Consider the following 12,839-nt stretch of genomic DNA (forward strand, 5'->3'; position numbering starts at 1 on the left):
CCGACCAGAGGAGGCGCTAGTGCAGCGACCAGGACACATACCCACATCCGGCTTCTCACCCGCAGACACGGCCAATTGTGTCTGTAGGGACGCCCGACCAAGCCGGAGGTGACACGGGGGATTCGAACCGGCGATCCCCATGTTGGTAGACAACGGAATAGACCGCTACGCCACCCGGACGCCCTCTACATTCAATCCTGTTTAAACAAAGTCCAGCAGCAGTCCAGATTTGATGGACAGCCACGGGGCCTAGCAATGAAATATTTTAATAGCTGAGGCGTAGCAGAGACTGACACTTCCCAACCTCCATTTGTTCAAATGAGTTTAGATTTGTAAAAGCTTCTCAGCCGCTTCAAAGCAGTCTGGTATGATACTGAGATAGACGTGGAGAGCTCCTGCATACCTTTCAAATTAATAGTCACTGCAACCCACAGCAACGGGTACAACTTTTATTCTTGAATGCCACAGTTATAGCAGCAATGGGGATTTGGGTAAGCTGCTGTGAAAGCCTTCTGGTTGTGATTTGTCATGTCCCCGGCAGAAACAACTTAAAAAAAAAACAAAACAAAACAGGAAGTGCCTCTGACTTGGTGTCTACAAACCTTTTAGGTCTCACAAACTATACGGTGATTGCGCCCTTCCTGGTTGCCGGCACGGGCAGAGAAAGCAGAGCTGATAATCAAACCAGAACTTCTCTCGAGGATTGAAGATGTTGGGTCTGATAGCGTCTCCTTAACTGGCAGCACAGGAAACAGCCTTTCCGCATTCCAAAGGGGGGGGGGGACTCAAAACATGGTTATGTGCCCCAACCCTTGAGTCTCATAGTATATCTCCTGAAAGCATATGTGTATTGTGTGTGTGCTTCAAGTAGTTTTACCTGGCATTTCATTACTCTTGGGATTAAAACGTGCATACTCTGGTGCACTTATGAGGAGAGTTCCTAAACACTCGAGATGGGCAGAGAGTCGATCAACCCTGGTTTATGGTAGGTTTATCGTCGCTTTGGCTCTCGTGAGTTGTCAGGACTCCTTTAGATCAAATTCAAGATCTGATTCTTGTATTTTTTCCCCCCTTTTTCCACCTGCATTCAGCAGAGAGGTTTTCTGTTGTCTGTCCCTTCTGGGTGCCACCTTTTGCTTTTCAATTGGAAATCACTTGGGCTTAATCTGTTTCGTATTGAGTGTTCCAGAGGTTATTGGTCTCTTGGGCTGAGTCAATCTTTTCTATTCTATGTATCCTATAACCTATATATGTATATATTGTACTGTGGAATAAGAGGATTTTCTTGTTTGAGCATCCAATTTTTGTGTTTTTCTGTCAAAAGAAGACCTGATTACTGTTTTTTTTTTTTTACCAGAGTCAGAGTTTAGCTCCGGGTCATAATACAAATTTCGACACAGTGGGGGCAATTAATCAAAGGCAGTAGAGCTCCATGGCCATGCAGATGTCAGCCCCCAAACCTTAAAACTAGTTAAAACAAGATTACATAGCTATCTGGACTGGTCATGTGACTTCCAAATAGCAGCTCAACAAAACTGGGTGCACCAAGACTGTAGGGCTGCCCTACCTGATTGGCTCGTTTGAAATTCAAATTTTTATTTGACATTCAACCCGTGGACTTTAAACCTGGGCTTCAAAGCGATGTACTTTTTATGCATACATAACAGATATACACATTAGGACCCCTCATAGCATTGTGATGTTGTGATTTCTTCTGCTTTCAAAATAACAGCTGTCCGGTCAGCCACGTTCAACTCCTGGAAGATGCTCACCGTGGGTGCAGAATGCGACACGTGGGCTCAGTCGCCTGGCCGAAGTCAAACGATGGTTGATGAAGTTGCTGAAGAGACGGATTCCTGTGTCGATGCTGAGTCTTCATGGAAAGTTGAGGAAAAGGGCACTCTGCAACATTATGACACCATCTTAAAACTTGACACGGCCTTTAGATCACGCAGGGAAGACGGTGTCCCTCACTTCATCCAGAAGCATGATGTCCTGAACTGTGAACAATGGCCTACCAGGTAAGAGCACTTTATCTGTATGTCAAGTAACACAAACTAGCAAACAGACAAAATCTACTGGCCCTCGGCACAGGCTAAAAATATGGTCTCATATGGAAAAAGTAGCCTACCATGTGAAATTAATGTGTTACGCAAGGCAAGCTGATATAGGACATTTCATGCACAAAGTGGTTTATATGAAGGCATAAAAATACATCAAATAAGAGATACAGAATATGAGGGGGGGGGGTCAAAGATAAAATGAAATAAGATGAAAAAATTAAAATCTAAAATGTAAATAGAAATAAAAAGGGTTAAAATATAGGATCAAAGTGAAAAATGGTCAAAGTCCAGGCCGATGATTCGGTTAAAGACAATTGCAAACACAAGTTTTTAGCCCTATATCATTTCCTGACTTGTTCTCCAGCTATGTGTAGCAAAATAAGTAAGTGTTCCTTCACCATGATTTGTTTTAATTCTGGCAATTCTCATCACACCATATCCAGATGATCTCAGAGGGGGGGACAAGTTTAAAATGGTCAGAGCAAGTCAGATGACTTTTTATCCTAAACTATTGAGAGATGTGTAGATAAGTCGTGGTATCTTAGAGTACATTCTAGAACACGCTACAACACCTTGAAAGCCAGTACAGACGCCTAAGGATTGGTATAATATGGTCGGTTGTCTTCGTCTGTGTCAGGACTCTGCCGGCCACAGTATGAATGAGCTGAAGGCGCCTGGGTGCTTTTTGCAGAGACCTGAGGAAAGACCTTTAGAGTAGTCTAGCCTACATAAACGAATGTCACTGACTGACTGAGTGATTATGTTTGACACGACTGGACCACTGGATCGGGTGACCAATGGCTTCACTGGTGTTACACTATTGGTCGGTCCAGCGTTGAGAGGAATGAGGGGGACCGCACAGTTAGCACACCCCAAATAACAGCCACTCTGACAAAAAATTCATTGGCGAATTCACAAAAGGATTGCACGGCTTTTGAGGCCACTAAATCAGCACAAATAAGACCTAAAGACCCCCCCCCCTCCGACTACACTGGACACGTAACGTGTCCAGTGTAGTCGGAGGGGGGGGGTCTTTAGGTGCAACATTATGCTTCCACTATGAAACTGGTTACATCGGTGAGCACAGCGCTTGGTGTGTATGTGCCGCGGAGATCCGCTCTACAGATGTAGTAAAAACAGGCCAGTTGTCTGTTTAATTTTTTTACGCGAGGTGTGTGAGGCCCTTTTACACAGTCATAATTGGGGGTCGCAGCCTCTAGGGCTATTTCCGCAGTAGGCCCAGTGGGTATCGGAGCTCTAGGGGCTGTGATCCCCAAACTGGAAGAGTGAGACCCGAGCTTGAGGGTGAGAGGGAGTTTATTATATATATATATATATATATATATATATATATATATATATATATATATATATATATATATGACGGAGTCCTGGGTTCGAGCCCCGGGGTAGTCCAGCCTTGGTGGGTCATCCCGGGTTGTCCTCTATGTGGAGTTTACATGTTCTCCCCGTGTCTGCGTGGGTTTCCTCCGGGTGCTCCGGTTTCCTCCCACAGTCCAAAGACTTGTAGGTCAGGTGACTCGGCCATACTAAATTGTACCTAGGTGTGTGTGTGTTTTGGGGGGAGGGCTGTGATGGCCTGGCAGCCTGTCCAGGGTGTCTCCCCGCCTGCCACCCAATGACTGCTGGGATAGGTTCCAGCATCCCTGCGGCCCTAAGAGCAGGATAAGCGGTCTCACCCTTTTTCTGGTGGTATGTGTCTTCCTCAATCACAGGTCCTCTACCAGAGGCCTGGGAGTTTGACGGTTCTGTGCAGTATCCTAGCTGTTCTGAGGACTGCACTCTTCTGGACAGAGACCTCAGATGTTGTTCCTAGAATCAGCTGGAGCCACTCTCCCAGTTTGGGGGTCACAGCCCCTAGTGCTCCTATTACCACTAGGACTACTGCAGAGTTCACCTTCCACATCTGATCTAGTTCTTCCCTCAGCCCTCGGTATTTCTCTAGCTTCTCATGCTCTTTCTTCCTGATGTTGCCGTCACTCGGGATTGCTACATCGATCCCTACTGCTGTCTTCTGTTCCTTGTCGGCCAACACAATGTCTGGTTGGTTAACCAGCACCTGCTTGTCAGTCTGGAACTTGAAGTCCCACAAGATCTTAGCCCTGCCATTCTCAACCACCTTTGGCGGTGTCTCCCATTTGGACTTGAGGACTTCCAGTCTGTATTCAGTACAGATGTCCCTGTACACTCTCCCAGCCACTTGGTTGTGCCTTTCAGTGTACACTTTCCCAGCTAGCATTTTACACCCTGCTACTAACTGCTGGACTCTCTCAGGGGCATCTTTGCACAGCCTGCATCTTGGGTCTTGTCTGGTGTGGTAGACCCCTGCCTCAACTGATCTGGTCCTGAGTACCTGTTCTTGTGCTACTATGATCAGAGCTTCTGTGCTGTCCTTCAGTCCAGCCTTTTCTAGCCACTGGTAGAATTTCTCTATGTCAGCCGCGTCTTCTATCCGTGGATGGTATATCCCACAGAGGGGCTTAGTCTTCCACTATACCTCCTCTTCTTCTTCCTCCTCCCCACTCTGCCTTATGCTGCCTGACGTACTCACTCAGCAGTAGATGTACTCATGGATATTCCTTCTTTCATCCTGAAGAGTGGCTCCGACACTCACTAAACCTTTGCTCCCATTTTTTCACTTATCGTACAGTCTCAGGCTGCTGGACTTTGGGTGGAGCCCGCCATGAGGAGTTTCCGTGCCCTGATATCTGTGGCCTCTACCTCCTGTTTTGGCCATCTAATTTTTCCAGTTGGTATCTGGAACCAGACATTCATAGACAAGGCCTGAGAACCTTGAACTGATGGAATACTACTATCAATCAATCAAGTTGCACTTTATAAAGCACTTTTCTACTATATATATATATATATATATATATATATATATAGAGAGAGAGAGAGAGAGAGAGAGAGAGAGAGAGAGAGAGAGAGATAGAGAGATATATATATATAGATAGATAGATAGATAGATAGATAGATAGATAGATAGATAGATAGATAGATAGATAGATAGATAGATAGATAGATAGATAGATAGATAGATAGATAGATAGATAGATAGATAGATAGTATCCATATCCATATATAGTATCCGTGTGTGTGTGTGTATACACATACATGCATATCCATCCATTATCCAAGCCTCTCATTAGCCAAATCTGCTCAAAACGATGAAGTTTGGTTTGCCTGTGCTCAACTTACCAAAAATGATAATCCGCAAACAATAGCACGTATTTTATTTGGGACGCAGTACGCAGCTATTTGGGATGCAGTACACTGGAATAGGCACTAGATGGAGTCTCAGTCTACTATTAAAGAAATCCAAATTAGGATTTGGTTTGAGATAGTCTTAATGAGCCACCCCTTTAGCAAATACTTAAGAACGATCATCAGATTCATCCACGTTCAGATTTACCTTATACCGACACAATATACCAGTACAACATGACAACATCACTTCACAAACATCGTAAAATCCAGGACAATTGACTAGCAGCAAAATAATCACAACTTTCCAATAATTCAAAACGCCCCTACAGAGGGCTTTACAGTAAATACATGAATAAAAAGGCAATATGGTCCAGTTGTAGATGCGTGGTGATAGTAAAGACCAAAAAATAATTAAGTGTAATAGGCTTGATTTAACCTTTGAATAATCTATCTTCTGTAGACTGAAATGTGTTGCACTATCCTAAAATGTGGGTAGGTAAATGTACAAAAAAAAAAACAGTGTTTGATAAGAAAAACGACACGTTCAATCACGGGATGAATGATAACACGTTATTAAAACATATTCTGGCATTTTGTTATGAATAACATAACAAAATGCCAGAATCGTCTTTGGATGACGACATCAGATTTGACAAGGCTCACATCGTATAGGCTAATCAAGAAGTACAAGTGGTGAAAGGGGGTTAACGGAAGCGTGTACTGCATCACGAATTACTCTGTTCACCGTAGTGGACCGTGTTAGTGAGCATGTAGAGAATAATGATGCCTTTCTCCCACAGGGGCAGGTAGAGTCTGTTTCAAGTCCTCAAAAGTGGGATTATTACGCAGCCTGTGAATGGTGAAGTGCAGTGTTGTCGGTGTTTTCATGCGTGTATGACGTGTGTTGGGGATTTTGTTCGTCTTAATGATGTCTAAAAATATATATATATATATATATATATATATATGGTTTCAGTCTCAGACAGACCTACCAAAAACAGTCGTTGTTAAACCGGGAGCCTCCAACTGCGGCATCGTTTTTATCATTAGAGTCCAATCTGACAATTGCATTAAACAAAAATGTCATCGATCCTTTATCGATTATTGATAGTTAGCCCGGGATCGCATCTTTTGGACGTCAAAGCGCCGTCGTCTTGGTGAAAAATGTCTTGACGCACGCTCAGTGCCAGGTAAGAAGATCAAAGAAGGTTGAATCAGTTCATCTGGATACAATGTGATCAAACGCATCTGTCAATAAACATTGTATCCAGATGGACTGATTCAATAAACATTGTATCCAGATGGACTGATTCAATAAACATTGTATCCAGATGAACTGATTCAATAAACATTGTATCCAGACGAACCGATTCAATAAACATTGTATCCAGATGAACTGGTTCATCCTTCTTTGATCTTGAAAAATGTGTTTTTGTTTCACTGTCGCCGCGAAATTAAAAAAGTGATTAATGTGTAAGTAGTTTAGTATTGGGCTCCAATGCTGTTTTTTTTAAAAAAAAATCTATTTATGTATGTATTTATTTATTTATTTGATACAATTATTTCACAATATATATTCAGCGCACAGCCGCGGTGAGCGCCTCTGTGCGCTCGAGACGGCGATAGGATCGCTCTGGTCACGTGCTCGTCCCTCAGTCTTCTGAGGTTTCGCTATATACAGCCCCCATACAGAAAGCCATCAAGCAGAAATCACAGAACAATGCAGCCCACTGGACTGGTTTGTTTGACCATTCCTGCCAGTTGAGAGCGAGAAAGAGCCAGGGTATTTTCTGACATCCTATAATATTCTTTGGTGACTTGACATCGCCGGGGTGTTTCGGCCGGGTATGTCTATCAACTGGTGTTTTTTTTTTTTTTGGTTTTTTTTTTCGGAGGCTGACATAATCCTGTCAGCGTTATAAAAGGAGACAAGCTGATTTTGCTGATTTCTCAGCGTGACAATTCTCCATTCAACACCCGACTGTGCCTGTGCAACACATGAAGGGAAATGTGCGTTTTTATTCCGCTGGCTGAACTCCACTCTGCGGGCTATTCGACATTTAGCAAACAAACTTTATCCCTTGCTGTTTTTTAATCTGATGGAGGACGACTGAATGGAGAGGACGAGGGACGAGACTAACCATGGGGCAGTGTTGTTTTTAATTCCCAAATGCAGCCTAGTGATACGCACTGACGCCCGGCTGTGGTTTGGAGACGTGTGTTTGTTGTGATGCTTCTCCCCTCCCTTCCCACTGACACCAGTTTGGATTTTCCCTGTCGGATCTGTGCGTTTCCAGAATGCCTCGCTTCGCGGACGATCTGCCCACCCGCTATGGAGGAGTTGGAGGAGGAAGAGGTGGACCGGGCGCCGGGAGAGGAGGAGCCCGGGGCGGCGGCGGCGGTGGTGGTGGTGGTGGTGCTCCGGGTGGCCAGAGGATGTACAAGCAGTCGATGGCTCAGAGAGCCAGGACGATGGCTATATACAACCCCAACCCTGTCAAACAGAACTGCTTCACCGTCAATAGGTCCCTGTTCATCTTCCGCGAGGACAATCTCATAAGGAAGTATGCAAAGCGAATAACTGAGTGGCCATATCCTTCCCAACCAATGGCACAAGAGGGTAAAGAGAGAGAGAGAGGGGGGGGTGGCAGCCTGCACCGTGTAACCTATCTGCCCTTGTCTGGCGGCTGCCTCGTTTAACGCTATGTTTACATTCACAAGCCGTGTGTGCACGTTGGGGTTTTTTCCAACCTGCGTGTTGCCCCAGACTGAGAGACGCGTTATTACCTCGTCACGGAAGCCTTGAAACCCGACACCGGTTTCCTGGCTGACCGTCGATGCGAGACCGCTTTTGCACTTCTTGCGTTTCTATGGGCTCAGGTGCGCCCGTCGCCCCGCGTCTTATGGCCCCTGGAGACGTTATAACGCTTCACCGGATACCGGCGCCGAACACGTCCACCGTTGACAGCCGCACGTTTCAGCCAAGTAGCAACGCCTGAGCTCGAGTTAAGCTTTTGCGTCGTTAAGTTCGGTTTTGTTTTTTGTTTTTGTTTTTACAACGTGTTGCGGCCGTGAACAGTGTAGGCCGCGCACCCAAACCGACGCCTTTGGCGCGTGATCAATAGTGACCGCGCGCCGGAACTGATTAATGGACACGTAATTAAGAAGCCGTTTGCACGGCAGGAAAATGGGGAAAACTCCAAAGGTGACGTCCACAGTCGTGCTGCCGCGCGCGTGCTTCGCGCGCGTGTCGCCCTTGTTGAAGCCGCTGTCAGACGTTAAAGATTTTTTTTTGTTTTTTAGATCAACGTTATAACCCTCATCGATGAGAAAATTAGCAAAATACATGGCGCGTTGTTTTTTTTTTCCTGCACCCCCCCACCACCCACCACCCACCGCTGTTGTCTATCAGCCTCTCCCTCGCGTTCTACGGCTTGGCGTTGCGCCCGTGCGATTTCATCCGATGTAGGATTTCACAGAAACGCCGTCGACGGGAGCGCGAGCGAGGCGCGCTCCGACGCCTCTGGCCTGCCCGAACGAATCCGCGCTCTGATAAAACAAGTGTTTCCGACGTGTCAGGTTGCTCTTCCGAGGCGTCGGCGAGCTAGAAACCCGGTTCAGAAGGCGCTAGCTGGACACCGTGGCGTCTGTGGTGCAACCCCGACAACTGACGACTTAGCTGAGTGTTTGGCAAAAGCCGAGCGCCCCTTAAGGATACTGGAGCGAATTCGGGGGGGGGGGGGGGGGACAACGCATCCACAGGAAGTGCCGCGGCCGGGAAGCGAACCCGTGTCGCCCGCACCGCAGGAGGCGTCGCTAACCGCTCGACTAAAGGGTCAGACCCGCGCGCTGGCAGCCAGCGTGTCTTCTTATCCGCGCACGCTACAATATTATGTAAATATTGCGTAACGCGCGCCACCCGGCTAGTTGAAACTGTGCAGCCCGTGCTGGGCTGGCTTCCCAGTACAAACTTAAGACGACGACCCCCCCCCCCCCCACCGTGCTCTGTTCGCGACGAACTCGCGCAACGGCTGTGCCTCGCGAGAATGTCACGTGCCCCCTTGTGTCGCACGGCAGGAGAGTGCGTGCTCGGTGATACGAAGGAAAAGGAAAAGGAAAAACTACCCCGAGGTTGAAGCAATGCCTCGCTGCTTCGGCTCAGGGACCTCTCCATGGTGCTGAAGTCGCCCACGTACACATAAACGCAACCCTCCGCCCTCCTCCCTCCCCCCCTTTCAAATGGCGCGGCTGGAGAGCCCGAGGGCGAGTGACGAAACGCGACCAGACAGCTGGATCTGCCGCGTGGGCGACGGCGAGAACAGCCGCTGAAATGTAATCTAATAACAGCGGTTATCAATTCCCCACCTGCGATCAGCCGATAGGCTGTGGCCTCTCCTCTCTGCAGGGCAACAACACAGAAAGAGAGGCGGCGAGGGCTGGAAAAGCACGTGTTCTTTAAAATGTGTTGTTTTCTAGTAAATTGGTGGAGCAGCCTTGTCTGCAAAGTAGGGCTGGGCGATATGGAAAACAGTATTTTCCCGGTAATCACAGGGGAACCCATTAGTGTAGCGGAGGGTTAACACACCCACTTTCCCACCCCTTTCTTTTTATGACCGATAAAAATCGTCATTATGTAAATTTCCAGTACGGCAAGCTATCAAACTGATGTTATGGAAGTCATGGGATATGGCGTATTTCAATATCAGAAATAATAGCTATTGCCCATAATGGTAATTGGTTGCGTTGGGACGATCATAGTTTACTCACGTTGTTATCTAACACTGAATTACCACATTACTGACCAAATACACACACACACACACACACATATATATATATACATATATATATATATATATATGTATATGCGATACCTTAGGTATTAGATTCACGTTATAATGAATAATATATTGAATATATTGAACATTAATAAATTATTTATTCGTTAATATAGTATATTATTAATGTTATTAATAATCAATTATTAATAATGTAAAAAAACAAGAAGTCTATCACGATATGACAGCGGATACAACAGTAATCAAATTTCATCCTCATGCCATTGAAAGACGACAAAATGATTGCGGTGAATTATTGCCCAGCCCTACTGGGAATGTTTGTACATCTTGACTCCAAGCCTTCATTATTCCCCGAGTTCTTCAGTTAGGCTTTGACCCGCGGGGAATGGCCTCGTGTAAGTGGGTTTGAGAATGAACCAGCTATTGAAAAGCGACTGAAATAGTCAACCATCTGGAAACATCTTCAGCCCCAGTACAGGCAATTTGCTCCTACATGACTTCAAAAATAGCATGAAGGAAGGTCGGGGCTTTGGTGGAAAGAAAATGTTAGTTTAAAGTGGTTCATTATTTTTTTTTTCAAAATATCTTTCACCCCTGAGCACCAAAACTAAACTGAAAGGCATTATACTATATAATCAGTGTACTTGACAAACCTTGCTCAAAAGAAAGCAAATCCTTATTTCACACTATGGGGGAAGATGTGATGTGATGCACATGTTATAGCACAAGAGCATGCTATTCAAGGGTGTCTGCAGATTTTGCATGCAATTAACAGAAGTGAAACTGTGCTGCTTTTAATGTTCCTTAACTGTCAAACTCCATTTGAGTACATGATCCTGGCCACGATTATCGCCAACTGCATCGTCTTGGCCCTGGAGCAGCACTTACCCGCCGATGACAAGACGCCGATGTCAGAGCGCCTGGTAAGTGTTCAACACTTCAGTTTGAGACTACCTGTCTTTACCCACAACAGTTTTCTCGTCTCTATTATGTGTTAGCCAGCAGCCGTGCCAGTAAGTACCCTGGTTCTGCTGAATGACGGAAGCTAAGCAGGTGTGGGCTCGGCTAGTACTTGGATGGGAGACCTGCGGGGAAAATCAATTTCTGCTGGAAGTGGTGTTGGTGGGCCAGTAGGGGCCAGTTTTCCCTCTGGTCCTAATAAACAACAAAAATCCTAATGCCCCGGTGCAGTGGCGGGGACACTGTGCTGCAGGAGATGCCGTCCTTCGGATGAGACGTTAAACCGAGGTCCCGATTCACTGTGGTCATTAAAGATCCCATGGCACCTATCGCAAAGAGTAGGGGTTCCCCGGTGTCCTGGCAAAATTCCCAACCTGGCTCTCTCCATCTGGCCACCTCATCACCCCCACGTGTAATTGACTCAATGATTTCCTCCCTCTCCACCTCGAGCTGATGTTGTGATGAAAATGGCTGCCGTGCGTCACCCAGGGGGGTGACACATTGGTGGTGGTTGAAGTGAGTAACCCCCCGCCGCCCGTCAATGTGAAGCGCTTCGGGTGTCTAGAGAAAGCGCTATATAAATGTAATCCATTGTTATTTCTGTGTCTCGCAACACTGGTCCCAGCGAGATGGAGCAAGAAAGGGCACATCTGAGAACTCTCTCGCTGTGCTGGTTGTTCCGTTCTGACATCCAAATCATTCCTGCACTTTGTCCGCAGAAAGGCAATGACGGGTCTACTCCCTCAGCCTCAGCTTCGTGCCCGTATCTTCCTGGTCTCTGTCATTCGGCTTAAAGGTGGGGGATCTGGGGCCCCAGCTTCCGGGTAGCGTGGCGGTCTATTCCGTCGCCTACCAACACGGGGACCGCCGGTTCGAATCGCCGCGTTACCTCCGGCTTGGTCGGGCTATGTCTGCGGGAAGTGGGATGTGGGTATGTGTCCTGGCCGCTGCACTAGCGCCTCCTCTGGCCGGTCGGGGCGCCTGTACAGGGAGGAAGGGGAACTGGAGGAGGATTGCGTGATCCTCCCACGCGCTACGTCCCCCTGGCGAAACTCCTCACTGTCGGGTGACAAGAAGCGGCTGGCGACTCCACATGTATGGGAGGAGGCGCGTGGTAGTCTGCAGCCCTCCCCGGATCGGCAGAGGGGGGGTGGAGCAGCGACCGGGACGGCTCGGAAGAGCGGGGTAATTGGCCGGATACAACAGGGGAGAAAAAGGGAGGGGGGGGGGAAAGGTGAGGGATCTGACCTGTAGAGCATCACCCTGCCTGTACTGGCATGTGGTATGTCCTGTGTGTTAAACCGTGTGCTCCTCTGTCGCCTCCTCCCCTCCGCTTCCTATTCTGTAAGTCAGCCGAGCCTCTCGCTGAGCTTGCTTTCATCTCCCTTCCGGTTCCTGCAGCCGCTCACACGCATGCTTAGCTTAAACCAGCGTCTGAACTCTGCCAGCCACTCCGTAGAGCTAGCCTATCTGAGTAACCATCCGGAGAGACCGCTGCTCGATGACAGCAAGCTGAACTTTTTAGCTCTGCGCACAAGGAAACAAAGCATAACACAGAACACAGAGCTCCCCTTTTCCACTGGTATGCTCCCTCTCGAGGCTGCCGTAGCCTTGATCTTTCATTCCTAAAACAGAGAGACAGGGGCGTCCGGGTAGCGAAGCGCTCTATTCCATTGCCTGTGGACACGGAGCTCGCCGGTTCGAATCCCCGTGTTACCTCAGGCTTGGTCCAGCGTCTCTATTGGCCGTGTCTGCGGGTGGGAAGCCGGATGTGGGTATGTGTCCT

At 47.4% G+C, this 12,839-nt stretch overlaps 1 protein-coding gene across 1 annotated transcript in view; it reads left to right on the plus strand.

Annotated features, from left to right (window-relative positions):
* The first annotated feature begins 7,592 nt into the window (after nt 1–7,592).
* The window catches only part of cacna1bb (calcium channel, voltage-dependent, N type, alpha 1B subunit, b), a 277,440-nt gene continuing 272,193 nt past the window's right edge, over nt 7,593–12,839 (plus strand). The window contains 2 exon segments of the mRNA XM_056290621.1: nt 7,593–7,885; nt 10,911–11,016. Coding sequence (XP_056146596.1) covers nt 7,593–7,885; nt 10,911–11,016 — 399 coding nt within the window.

This window comes from Lampris incognitus, chromosome 12, assembly GCF_029633865.1.
Source record: "Lampris incognitus isolate fLamInc1 chromosome 12, fLamInc1.hap2, whole genome shotgun sequence".
Classification (NCBI taxonomy): domain Eukaryota; kingdom Metazoa; phylum Chordata; class Actinopteri; order Lampriformes; family Lampridae; genus Lampris; species Lampris incognitus.